We start from the raw sequence: 14,477 nt of genomic DNA on the forward strand, positions 1-14,477 counted from the left end.
GCCCTCCTTTGCTCTCGTATTCAATTCTTCCTTTTTGGATATTTAATATGAGTGGATGATCTACTATCAATGTTATAACATAAGCCGGGTTTCCGCAGATTTGTTTGATGGGGTCTGGGTTTTCATCTCTCCCACCCTGGTTCATACTTTAAAAATGCAACCTTTTGCAGGTGGTGAGACACATATGTCTTTAAGTTCATATATCCCAGTGATATATAATATGGGCTTAATGTTCAAATTCATAAAATACTGGGGTACCATCACCCTTCCAATGCTCGTGACTAGCCTTCACTCCCACACAAATGCAGCTCTTTCATTTGGTGCTGTGGCCACATCCTGCATTTGTGATCAGAATAGGTAGCACTGTGGGGAAGTGGTAAACATGGCTCCCTCAGCACTAGCACGGCACAAGTGATCTGCAATGCCTCACATTCAATCCACCGTTCTATAGGACAAGGGACACCTACCCCAGGGTCTGTAGCTTGCAGTCCGGGTGTCTCACTCCTTCACACACGATCAATCCTCCGCAGGGACACCTACCCCAGGGTCTGTAGCTTGCAGTCCGGGTGTCTCAATCCTTCACACACGTTCAATCCTCCGCTCTATGGCACAAGGGACACCTACCCCAGGGTCTGTAGCTTGCAGTCCAGGTGTCTCACTCCTTCACACACGTTCAATCCTCCGCTCTATGGCACAAGGGACACCTACCCCAGGGTCTGTAGCTTGAGGTCCGGGTGTCTCACTCCTTCACACACGTTCAATCCTCTGCTCTATGGCACAAGGGACACCTACCCCAGGGTCAGTAGCTTGCAGTCTGGGTGTCTCACTCCTTCACACACGTTCAATCCTCCGCTCTATGGCACAAGGGACACCTACCCCAGGGTCTGTAGCTTGCAGTCCGGGTGTCTCACTCCTTCACACACGTTCAATCCTCCGCTCTATGGCACAAGGGACACCTACCCCAGGGTCTGTAGCTTGCAGTCCGGGTGTCTCACTCCTTCACACACGTTCAATCCTCCGCTCTATGGCACAAGGGACACCTACCCCAGGGTCTGTAGCTTGCAGTCCGGGTGTCTCACTCCTTCACACACGTTCAATCCTCCGCTCTATGGCACAAGGGACACCTACCCCAGGGTCTGTAGCTTGCAGTCCGGGTGTCTCACTCCTTCACACACGTTCAATCCTCTGCTCTATGGCACAAGGGACACCTACCCCAGGGTCTGTAGCTTGCAGTCCGGGTGTCTCAATCCTTCACACAAGTTCAATCCTCCGCTCTATGGCACAAGGGACACCTACCCCAGGGTCTGTAGCTTGCAGTCCGGGTGTCTCACTCCTTCACACACGTTCAATCCTCCGCTCTATGGCACAAGGGACACCTACCCCAGGGTCTGTAGCTTGCAGTCCGGGTGTCTCACTCCTTCACACACGTTCAATCCTCCGCTCTATGGCACAAGGGACACCTACCCCAGGGTCTGTAGCTTGCAGTCCGGGTGTCTCACTCCTTCACACACGTTCAATCCTCCGCTCTATGGCACAAGGGACACCTACCCCAGGGTCTGTAGCTTGCAGTCCGGGTGTCTCACTCCTTCACACACGTTCAATCCTCCGCTCTATGGCACAAGGGACACCTACCCCAGGGTCTGTAGCTTGCAGTCCGGGTGTCTCAGTCCTTCCCACACATTCAATCCTCTGTTGCGTGGCACAAGGGACACCTACCCCAGGGTCTGTAGCTTGCAGTCCGGGTGTCTCAATCCTTCACAGAGCTTTGTCACTCCAGAGTCCCCCAGTTCATTGTCGGCCAGGTCCAGCTCTGCGAGGTGGTGATGGACACAGAAGACAGAGGACAGGTCACTACAGCAAGACTCTGTCAGGGAGCAGCGATCCAGCCTGCGGAAACAGAGAGACACTCAGTCACACCCTGAGAGAGATATCACTGCACCCTTATGGTCTGACCTCAAAGATCCTCCACAGGTTTGGTAAATTTGCATTTTGCCAAAGACCCCCTGCGTAGTGCTGAAGATCACCTACAGCAGGCTCTCTGATCTGCCGAAGGACGACGGTTCACCAGCGTCATCCTGCTGGGGGTCCATGCACTGACACCTGTGCTGGATCCAATCCTGCACTGGAGGGGACATGCCTGTAACTCCAGCATCTGATTGAGTACAGTGCAGGTTTGGGGGTGTGCAGGTGCTGGACTTTGCTGCTTCTGAAGCCCCCACTTTACCCTGAGTTAGCAAAATAGATCCAAGGACAGGCAGAACTGCTCAGATGTTGAAGACACCGACTCTCAATGCCTCCCCCCTGGTCTTTGAGAGCAGAAGATATTAATAACCATCTTTTTATTTACTTCTACAAGTTTTGTAGAGCACATTCTAGAAGCCCTTGGGGGGATGAAGGACTTTACAAATGAAAGGAGAGAAGGAAGTAAGCAACATTTGAAGAAAGACACTTTACAAGCTGGCGGGTTCTCAGCGGGTGGTCAAACATGGTGAATGTAGGGCAACAAAACAGCAAATCCTAAGCGCCTACAATGAGTGCCGCTCAGGAAGGCAGAAGGGGCACACGGTTGGAGTTGTTTAGCACACAAAGTATTTCGTTATCTGTAAAAATCCAAGAACTCAGGTGAGTAGAGCAGTAAAGATGTATCTGACTCAACAGCAGAGGACTCAGATTTATAGGACACGAAGTCCAGTCTTCAAAGCACCAAAGCAGTGGTACCCCTTCAAGCTAACTTGATAATAACATAGTTACACTAGGAATTACTCCAAGAGAAAGAAACAATATACAACACATCTGTCCCTTACAATAACATAAAACAAAATAACATAGAACAACAACGAGGAAACACAAAAGTCTAAACACATAACCTACATACTTCATAGGGGGTTTCCTACAGAGACCCATCTCCTTTACCCGTGACGTAGTAGATTCAATGTCACAATAACTGATGTCAACTTTTCCACCATATGTTCCTCACCATTGTGTCATATAAGGATTAGAAATCTCCTCTTATCACCTTCACAGTTGGTCACTGTCCTCACATTGCAAACGCAACCATCTTGCGTGACCACACTGGTCTTGTTGACTTTGCCACACTCATACCTTTGCCAAACGTGGGTGCAGCTTTAGACAGGAGTCCAGGTTTACGAATCCTCACCTAACAAACTACTTCAAATATAAATTCTCTGACCTTCCACCTAGCATCATAGACCAGTTTATCTTTCTCCTGTTTCCTTTGAACTTTTACGGTCATCTCCTTCAGTGCAGTAAGCACTTCGCTTTCCTTTTGTTAAACCGCATGCACACAACTTGGAGGCCAGATCCCTGTCCCTGAATAACTTAAATGGACATATTCCTGTGGATGTATGGGGAGTGATGCCTCAGCGCCTTGGGACCCTAACGGATAATTAGCCACGCTCTATAGGAACCCTGAGTGATCGATGCGATACAACCACAACTTCTCTCTTAACTTTGTCTTTTGCTTACATCCAAAACCTCATGCTCACACAATACTTTCCTTCAAGACATGGTTAAACCTTTCCACCTGTCCATTCCACTGAGGTTCATACAATGCAGTACAGAAATGTCGGACATTGCAGTATCTAGGAAAACTCTCCATCTCCTGTGACTTTAACTGCACGCCATTGTCAGCGATAAGTACTTCGGGATATCCTTCCCAAGCAAAAACATTTTTAAAGAAGTTTCTAACAGCACCAGCTGTAGCTTGTGCAACACACTTTACTTCAGGCCACTTAGAATCATAATCCACTAATACCATAGCAAACTGAGCCTCCTGCGGCAAAGAAAGGACCTGTAATGTTAAACGCTACCTCCTGCCATGGAAAATCAGGCCATTCCACAGGACATGCAGGAACAGCCTTTAGTATCTTGTCACTATTAGCACACATCTCACATTCTCTTACCACATTACCTACCATCCTATCCATGCCTTGCCACAAAACATGTCCTAAGAAGCTTTTTCATGGAGGACATACCTAAATGCCCTTCATGTGCCAATGAGAAGATACTCTCACCATCAATTTCCAACTCTCCTGAAATCTTCTAAAATGGAGACAGCCTTGCAGGATTGTCTTTTCTTTTGAGCCACCCTTGCACAACAGACTCCTTCACCGGCAGTAACAACAGATCGCTTTCATCTCCTTCCCTCCACAGAGGCTACAGGAACAGAGGCTAATCAAGATAACCCGTCAACTGTAACATTTCGTTTACCTGGTACAAACTCATGCTTACAGCAGTACTCTTGCAGTCTAGACGTCAACCTAGCAAAACACACCATACCATTTTGTCCCCCACCTGGAGACAACATATCAACAAGAGGTTTGTGATTAGTTTTCACAATACAACGGGAGCTCCCTATGTACTTGTGAAAATGCTCCATAGCCCACACGCATGCTAACAACTCTCTCTATGACAGTATACCTTATTTCGGTCTCAATAAGGGTGCGAGAAACAAACGCCACATTACACTCTTCCTTTCCACACCTTTGTGACAGCACACTTCCAAGTCCATACAAACTTGCATCCACAATGATGATACATTCTTTGTTGATGCAAATGTGTTCAATGTTGGCACTTCCTCAATTTCATTTTCAATTAATTCAAAAGGTTCTTGTTGATTTTCAGACCATTTAAATTCTGATTTTTTCCGAGTGAGATACTTGAGTGATTCCATTTTTGTTGCAAAATACTTTATGAACATACTGTAATATTCACACAATCTTGCAAACAAAAGTAACTTTTCCTTATTATCCTATGCAAGTGTAATAGCTTCCACCAAAGATTTCTTGTGTACCACATCCTCACCCGATAACGTAAGACCTAAATATTCCACAGAGTCAAAAGAAAATTACACTTGTTCTGTTTCACTATTAAACCATGGTTTTCTAATCTGCCATACACCTTTTATAGATTTTCTAAATTCTCCTGTTCATTTTTAGAAACAATGGGCCACATGCATCAAAGGAAAAACTGGTCGCAAACGGGCAGATTCTTAAAATGCAAAAATTGCATTTTAAGTAATCTCAGAATTTGCGATTACTTCAATGCAATGCATGATTCAATTAAAAATAGCGATTTCGCTAATAGGGGTCACAAATTACCATCAAATGACACAGGGCGGTAATTTGTGAAAACTCTGAAAAATGCACTAAAGTGCATGTGAGAGGGACCCGGTGATAGAAGAGAGACTTACCGGACTAGCGCCGGGTGGGGAGACACAATCACGGGTTCCGTCTCAGCAACGGCACACAGGACTACCAAAACCATGCTCCTCCACCATTTCTCTGCAGGAACACATCGGCCGACGTAACCTGGAAGGGACTCCTTCGCAAGCAGGAAGCAATAGGGAGAAACCAATGAAAGACGGCGGGGTTCAAAGGGCAGCGGCAGAGAACAGTGGCGCGAAAGGAGTGGAGGAACGCCGGAGGAACGAAGTACTGAAAGAAGACGCGGGACACGATACACCGGATGCCAGAACCCCAGGGAACCAGGAGGACGGAGAAGAAAGCTGGGGCGAGGTCTGGTGGTGCCCGGAGGAGGCTGTGGAGTGGCCGCAACTCTGGAGAGTTGAGGAGGAGCCTGTGAGTAATACAGTCTCAAGGGTATTGGAAAAGGGGGAAGCGGGAGGGAGTACAGGGTGGGACTAGTAAAGAAGAAGTTTGTTAAATGTCTTCGTGGTCCACCCATATTGAACAACACAACTGTCTTTTGTAATTTACACGTGTATGTTCATTTGAAAACCTCACCATCTTGACATCGTCTATTCCATCGAGCACTCTTATACCTTTCCCTAAGCACTTTAAAACAGACCCCAAAACCCCTTCCTCTCTATTTCTGAACTCGGTTTGGGCTCCACAGTACTTTGACTCGTCTCAGTCTTTGCACAAGCCAAACTTAGAGCACAACGGTGTGGTAAAGGAAGATATTACCCAACAGTATTTAGAACCTCAGTCCTACTGTTCCCTCATTTGTTTTTGTCATCCTCCTATGAGCCTTCGGGAAGACCACCATGGTAAAAAGGATAAGGAGACCAAGACAACACCTCTGCCTGTGTCAACCCCCTCCAGCTCATCACCGGAGTCATCCGAAGAGGAAGAACCCAAGGGACAATCAACCAACCAATTCACAACCCCTTCTGTTATTAATAAATCACCTACTTTTAAATCACTTCTTCGGCCTTCTCGACTGTATATCAAACCTGCCCTCCCACAGTGCATTTTGCAGAGTTACATATTACACACACACATGCCCTTGGGGCATGTGTGTGCACAATATGGGTGCACATTACATTTTTAGGGGTGCAACAGTGTGTCCTTTTGACACCCTTGCCCCCTTGTAATTGCATGCACAATTTGCGAGTACCGATTCGGTACTCGCAAATTACGAAATGCAATTCCCTTTCATTCCTATGGGCCTATAGGCCTATAGGAATAAATGTGAAGCCATTCCTTAATTGCGACTCGCAATTTGTGAGTCACAATGAAGGGATTTGTAGGAATCACTATTTTTTTGTGATTCTTACATGCATAGGCTTTTGCGATTCCATAATTGTGATTTCTTAATAATCTACAATTAAGAAATCGCAAAAGCCTACCTTGATGCATGTGCCCCAATGAGTATATCATCCTGGAAGCATTTCATAGTCATCCATGTCCCTGGAGACATGGGACATTGCCGTTTGAAAAACAGCAGCAGAGGCTAGCCTAAAGGGCATGCTCTTGAACTGGTATAATCTTTGTGGTTTGATGAACATTGTTAAACGTTTAGAATCTTCTGTCACTTGTATCTAATGATATGCATGCAGCAAATCGAATGTGGAAAATATCTTTGCACCTTCCAATATACTTATAACTTCATTTATATTAGGCAGCGGGTGACAGCCAACTATGGTGTTAGGATTGAGTGTGCTAAGGTCCACACACAGTCTTTAGTGTTCTCTGCTTTGCAAGGCAAAACTATGAGTGACAGCCATGCTCACAACTCGATTTCTTTAATTATTCCATACCTCCCCATACTATTAAGCATAGACTTGAGTTCTTCCCTGACATTTAAAAGTATGCCTCTTAGCTTATGTTTCACGGTTTTGTCCCTTGTTCTAAATTAATTTGATACAAATACCCCTCCATCAAGCCTGGTTCCTCTTTATGAAATTGGGTCGTCAATAGAACCTCACTATGGACCTCATTAACCACCAAAACGGGTCCTTGCTTATAGAGGGATCAAAATAATATCTAACTCCCATTGATCCCTCCATCTCAATACTTCCTCTCCCTTCTTGGCTGCATACAAGTTAATTGGGGCTTCTCTGCCTTTAAAGCTGATGAGCACTCTTTCGTAACCAATTACATCAATGGTACATCTACCAAAGCTTTCAGCTGCAATAGTTAACTCTTGCAATCCTTCTAGCTTAAGAATATTCCCAAACATTTCCCAGTGATTATTGTCCAAGGAGATCTATTGAGATCCTTAATCCGCCATGAACTCAAACTCTACCCCAAGAATGTGAACTTTGCAGTCCTTCTTAGCCTCACGTAGGGCGTCAGGTGAGGTGTTTCTCGGCGCGCTGCTACACTAATGTAATGCTACTGAACTGAATGGCTATTGAACTGAAAAACTAAAACTCTTTTAATTTTTTTAAACTAGTGGTTTGAATTAAGGTGTTGTGATTGGGGGGAATTCTGATTAATTTGTGGCAAAACAGGCACAGTGGAGTGTGGGAGCTCCACTATGCACTATGGGAGCACGGGTTAAGTGCCTCGCCTGAGACACGTTTTGGCAGCCATTTTTTAGATGGAGGCTGTGTTCGGTTAGCGGTTCCAGTTGCAGTCCAATCAAGCTACATGTATGACACAGGAACAGATACACTGCTAGCAGGCCGAAGGGAAGCCTTCCATGCCCAAATGGGTCCAGGAGCTAGGAAACCTGCCCGATTTCGGCTGGGTGCAAAGGTGTTCTCTGCAGAAAAATTAAGGGGTATATTATCAAGAACAGTGTTAAAATTATCGCTGCTTTAGCGGCAGGAAACTGCCGCTAAAGCAGCGATAATGGGCTTTATAATATGCTGTAGAGAATTCCAATAGAAGCCCACGTTCACACCAGAACCTGGGCTTCTATGGGAATTCACAGGGGCATATTATCAAGCCCATTATCGCCGCTTTAGCGGCAGTTTCCTGCTACTAAAGCGCCGATAATGTTAACTCCGTTTCTTGATAATATGCCCCTAAGAGCGCTGCACTCGAGGTTCTCAGATATCTGTCTTGCATCTCTAGATCCAGCAAAAAATGAACAAATATGCAAATCCTGCAACTTCGCCCTGGATATGTACAATATTCATATGCAAGATGCTATGGGTCAGGTGGCCCACCCAAGTTGAACGGGTAGTAGGGCGACCACCTGTTCAGGTACTGGTCGAGAAAGAAAGTTTGAATTATTGTATTAATGTCTCTTCATTACCATGTCACCAACAACTTTTCTATCATTTCAGGGTGGAGCATGCACCCAATGCCATGTTCATAACGGAGGCGTGCTTACATGAGGCTTCGAGTTCCGAAATGATTGCAGCTTTACAGTCAAACAATTCTTTAAGGAGGAGGGTCAGAATTGCCAAGCCAGGAGGTGAGGTAGTGATTGTGTTAAAAAACAGCCTCAAATGCAGTACATATGAATTACCAATACCAGCATGCAAAGCAATGGTGCTCTCGCTGGAACTTAGTCTTAATTTCACCATAGCAGGCATTTTAATGTATCGCCCACCAGAGTATGCCGTAAACTGCTGTAGGCTCCTTCCAGATCTACTGGCCCCACAGATACTCAGATCCACCAACTTGATTTTACTGGGGAAATTGAGCATGCATTTGGAGGGCAGCACATGTTGTGTTGGTCAGACTTTGCGGGAGGACATCAGAGTCCTGAGCCTGGAGCTCATGAACTGAGCACCTACACATCAAGCAGGACATCTTCTAGACCTGACTTTTACAAGTATACACTGGTTGGCGGCGGGTCCTGCTATGCCGTTGGTATGGTCCGATCACTATGTGGTGCCTTTCTCAATATGGTCAGGTAATAGACCGTTTAGAGCGGTGGATGGGCCTCAAGTCAAGGCCTTGTTTGCGATTTGACATCCCAGGCCTTGATAGTCACTTAAGGAACACACTGTCCAGATTAACTCAAGAGTTGGAGCCGGAACAGCCTATGACTGAGGACTGGTTGCGGGACGCACTAGATATAGTGTTTCCCGGGAACAATCGTCCTCCAGTGAGATCATATCCGTTAGCCCCCTGGTTTACAGGCTCATTGCGGATAGAAAAGTCAAGATGTGAAGGCCTGGAAGATCATGGAGGATTGAGTATGAAGAGGATAGTGAGCTTGGATATAAAACATCCCTTAAAAACTATCACGGGCGATGCAGAGTGGCCTGTGCTACGTTTTATTTGTATCAAATCAACGCAGCCAAAATTGTTCAAAAACTCTCTTCAGAGTGGTGAAGGAACTTTGCTAGCACTGTTGCAACCTCAGTGTGAAGAACTGGCATGCTACACATTTAAACATTCAGATGACATTAAATACAGGAGTACTGCAGGGAGGCCGGCCACCAGGGACGTGATTGGTCCAGCCCCCACAGAATTGTGTCATAAATTGATGGCATGAGACACGCTGGATATGCGATGGTTGCTGTCACTACTGCCAAAAATCAGATCTGCTTCCTGCGGGTAAGATTAGTGTTGTCCGGATCTAGGGACAATCTGCAGGTCCTGGAAGGGCTCCTCTATTCATCTTTAGTGCAGGGACAGATCCGACTGGCCTGGAGACATGCCATGGTACGGCACCTTTTGAAGAAACCTAACTAAGACCCTAATAATTGGTCTAATTATAGACCAGTTTCTATGCTTCCCATTATGGCCAAGATAATGGAGAAACATGTCAACAGACAGCTCTCAGTTCTATGGAGTCCTAAGATTGGCTTCTCCTTTCCCAATCGGGGTATAGGAGGGGACAGAGTCCTAAGTCTGTCCTGCTAGGAGTCATAGAGAATCTTATAAAACTCCTGGAAGGGGGCGAGACGGCTGCACTGAATTTACTAGATCCCAGCACGGCCTATAACACTGTGTCTTATGTAAATCTCTTAGAGAGGCTGGCCGAGCTGGGACTTCACGGAACAGCCCTGACCGGGAGGACATTGTTTGTAAGAGACTGGTCCTTTCAGGTGCTCTCAACCACTGCCTCCTCTGAGCGACCTCCCCTGACTTCAGGAGTTCCCTAAGGATCGTCCCTCAGTCCAGGACTTTTTACCATCTATGTGCGCCCACTGGGGACTTGGTGGAAAGTTGTGGTCTCACCTTATTTCGATACACAGATGGCACACAAATCCCCTTCTCGTTCTCATCTGCGCAGAGATACAACTCAGAGGCCTTGAACTGTGGTTGGGTTTGATCACAGAATGGATGAATAACCATTCACTCAAAGCCCAACAGAGATGAGACCGAGATACTGGGGTTGGGAAAGAACCCATCCCTTTGAGGTCCCTAACATTGGCCGAAAAGCCTTAGACCTCTTCCGGTTTCAGCTCCAATTCTGTCTTTATCTATAGCCCTCATGTAGGTTAAAATTCCTCCTTCACTGGTCCATGGAATAGGCGGGTCACCTCTGTTTACATGAATTTAGCTGAAGGCACAAACAAAGTAAATTCATGTACAGAAATTGTCAGAAAATCACAATAAATAAGGTTCAAGGTCAAGGTTTTATTAGAGATTTAGATCTTAGAACAAGATCTGCAATATACAAAATGAAATCGATGAATAGACTTTAAAAAAGAACTAAAACATGTGACAAGTTTACAACACATAAATGCATTAACTGGGCGATTTATCATCTCCATTGCCAGTTTAGCTATTAAAATTATATATTTTAAAAAAGTGGTTTTAAAAATCTCTGTTAAAAAATCGGAACAAACAAATAAAACATATTCAATTGTCTGTAAATCATGATAACAAAAGGTGCACATTCAAATGCACTTGAGGGACGGCGCCTGACAGGATTGAAAACACAATGAAAATGGGAATCTGCTCTCCATATCTCTGTTTCACTTTTCTATTTTTCATGGTTTGTTTTAAATGATTTTTAGGGTGGATATAGCTCATATTTAGGGTGTCTAATCTAGTCAAAGAAAAGTGCTGAAGTGCAGGTAAAATATTATTAAATATTGATCCATCCTTTCTAGTAGGAATGAAACATTCCGAAGCCATAGGACTCCTAAAACACTTTTCTTTAGCATGTAGCATACAATGACCCCATTGTAACATAGCAGCCAGTCCTCTTATAAAAGATCTCACCAATCCTAATCCCAACCTTAGGGCTTCTATTGTGACCATAGAACTTAAAGTGCAAATAGTGTGAACAATCTTACATTTCACTTCATGTCTAAAGTGCCACTGATTAACATTTATTGTCTCTATAGGGTTTAAAAGTCGACTGAACCATCTATATACTGATAAGAGATGATTAAAGTGCCAGTGATCTGCTGCTCCATAAAACGACTTCAGTGCATTCCCATGGGGGGCGCCTTATTTCGTGCAATGTGTTCACCATCAGCCACATTTGCTGATAGGATTCTTCCAAGATAAGGGTAAGATGTTACTACTTCTAAGGTAGAATTATGATAAAACTCCTTATACCTGTATTAATCCGACACCCCTTTGCACAAACCTCATGACCCTCGTTCTACTTTTATTTAACTTTAGGAACCGAGCGTCTGAAAAAGATGTCAAGGTGTCGAAGCGCCTCTGAAGACCGTGAGGAGTCAGGTCGAGCGGGACAACATGGTCCGCAGAAAGGAGTGACCCTCAAGGATAAGAGCCTCATTTTGGGGCATCACCAGCTGCCTTACTCAACACATCAATGCTCACAAAGGTACCGCGGTTTGCGTTCCCTGCTGCAGGGGCGTAGCTAGAGCTTGTGGTGCCCGGGGCTATCCCTCAGATTGCCGCCCCCTGGGGGGTGGGGGGTGGGGGGGGGTGCTGGGGAAAAATGACGGTGAGCACTTGAAATAAATCCCGCCGTACAGCCCAATAGCCCGTTAACTGTCAAATGCAAAACCTTTTATTCACATCTTTTTTGTAGAATCAATCAAATGATTTGCATCAGCTTTTAGCTTGTTTACTGCTGCAACAAGTACGCTAATAAATCTCATAATCACCCCCCACCCGTCTCAGCTGCTTAATAGCCCTTCTTCAGCCTCTGTGGTGGTATTTCTATCTCAGAAGTCAGAATGTATTCATTTTTGCAGTTTTCCCAACGTTGCCTTTAGACAGTGGCATAATTTCTGACAATCGATTAATTAGATAATTATGATGAATGGGAAAACTTAATAAATGCATGTAAGCACGAGCGCCAAGCCTAAAATGCCAGGGCAATAAATTGAATTTAAGATAACGCAGCATTTCAAGCCCCTCCTATTTTTATTCATTTATGCATTTTTATATAGTGCAGACTTTACCCGAAGGCGTCAGAGCGCTTCACAATAGGAACAGTAATGATACGTGAGGAAAAAATTACAAGTGAACAAATTACAAAAGCAGACGTTAAGTTACATGAGGCAAAAGTGACAATTGTGAGCAAACAAAATACAAGAGGTAGAAAACTGTGCATTACAGGAGGAAAAAGTGACCAGAGTGCAGGTTACAAGAGAAAACAAAGTACAATTAGAGGTATAATACTGCAATATATGGCAGACACTCAGGCACAAGAACAAACGTTACGTAGGCAATGGTGGCAATTGTGCAAGTATCAAAAGCCAACAAAATGTGAGAGGTAGCAAACAGTGTGTTACAAGAGAAAAGTGTCGTGTGCATGTTACAAAAGAGTCTTTCCAAGCAGGTATAATGACACTAATAGGAACTGGGAAAATCTACCAAGCTCCAGTTCCTTCACTGCCCACATTGTATTCCACGGTCCTGCCACTCACAGCTTGTTTAATGCTAGGCAGACATTGTCCAACGCAAGAGGCCCTCTCAAGGCTAGGCCCCGCTCCACATCTCTTGCCCACCAGTATCAGGATGTACAGTCCTTGCTCCCCCATCACTTATTCATATCTGCCCTCCTCAAGACGTCTTTGCCAGGGTGCCCAATGAAGGATGAAGGAAAAATGGCACATTCCCTGTTTACTCCTATTGAGACTGGACAAGGGAGCTAGTCATTCTACATCATATTTTTTATTCCAAAATGATATAGTGCCTCGGAAGTTATGAGTGCTTTACCAGATACTTCAATCATGCTATATGAGGGCTCCTATTCAAAGTCTCGACAAACCACAGTATGTACCATGCTATTTATTTTTGAGTGTGCTGCCTGTTCCAAGCTAACAGCCTGCTCATTTGCTACACACTCTGATAATCTACCGACAATACCACTACTTAGTATTACATAATGCTTTCAAAATTATGTCATTACCAATATTATTAATTCTCCAGATAGATCTTCAGTGTTAGGTACTCACGGTTTATTTGAACATTCCCTCCATCCACTGGCACCTCGCTTATTCTCTACTTTAAATTGCCTCTTGCACATTAGACACAATTGTATTGCACTAAAGCAATAATTCAGTGCTACCTAATAAATTGTGCTAATGAAACAGCCTGATTTTGAGCCACCCCGGCATCTCTTCTACCCACAGGACAATGTGCTTAACGTTGCTACCAGACACTTGTCCAACTTGTCTAGACATAATACCCCCCCTTTTCTGCCATGGTTGTTCTTTTTAAACTTTATTTCTCATTTTATACACATATTATACGTAGGCAATGGTGGCACTTGTGCAAGAATCAAAGCCAACAAAATGTGAGAGGTAGCAAAGCGTGTGTTACAAGAGAGGAGTGACATGTGCGTGTTACAAGAGAAAAGTGACGTGTGCGTGTTACAAAAGAGCACCAAACACAGGTACAAGGATAATACTATACTGCAATAAATAAATGGCAAACACTCCAACCACAAGAACACACTGGGAAGGCATTTTCATAGTAATGTAATGTAATGATGTCTTGTAAAGCGCCTGAATCACCCCACATGGGGTATCTCCGCGCTGTAGACCACTGGGGAACCCGTCCTGGCTTTCCCTGTGAGATGTTCCCTCCTGGGTATCTCCATGGTGAAACCAGGCATCCCCGGCGTATGTGGGGGGCCGTTGTGGAGATGAGGCAAGCTAATGCCCAGAGTTGCCGAGTGTGATCCCTGGTTAGAGTAGGCACTGAGGCGAGAATTATCGAGTCCGCTGACCCTGGTCCACGACCCTGCCGCGTCGGGAATTGAACCCTGGTCCCGGGCTGTCCTCTGCTTCAGGGTCTGCCACCCCTAACCAGTGAGCCACACCACTCCACTAATCTGCAACTTGGGACACACAGTCCCCAATTATAAAGAAATGTTATCAGACCTGGGCTATAATTACTTATTACAGTCGAGTTTTGATG

The 14,477-nt window shown here is 45.0% G+C and overlaps 1 protein-coding gene across 3 annotated transcripts in view; it reads right to left on the reverse strand.

Annotated features, from left to right (window-relative positions):
• The window catches only part of LOC147709849 (NACHT, LRR and PYD domains-containing protein 3-like), a 242,536-nt gene that overhangs the window by 60,681 nt on the left and 167,378 nt on the right, over window positions 1–14,477 (reverse strand). For all 3 annotated transcript variants that reach the window (XM_086928304.1, XM_086928306.1, XM_086928305.1), the window contains one exon: window positions 1,717–1,887. In XM_086928304.1, coding sequence (XP_086784430.1) covers window positions 1,717–1,887 — 171 coding nt within the window. The remainder of the gene's footprint in view (window positions 1–1,716; window positions 1,888–14,477) is intronic.

The sequence above is a fragment of the Lissotriton vulgaris genome, chromosome 6, assembly GCF_964263255.1.
Source record: "Lissotriton vulgaris chromosome 6, aLisVul1.2, whole genome shotgun sequence".
Taxonomy (NCBI): domain Eukaryota; kingdom Metazoa; phylum Chordata; class Amphibia; order Caudata; family Salamandridae; genus Lissotriton; species Lissotriton vulgaris.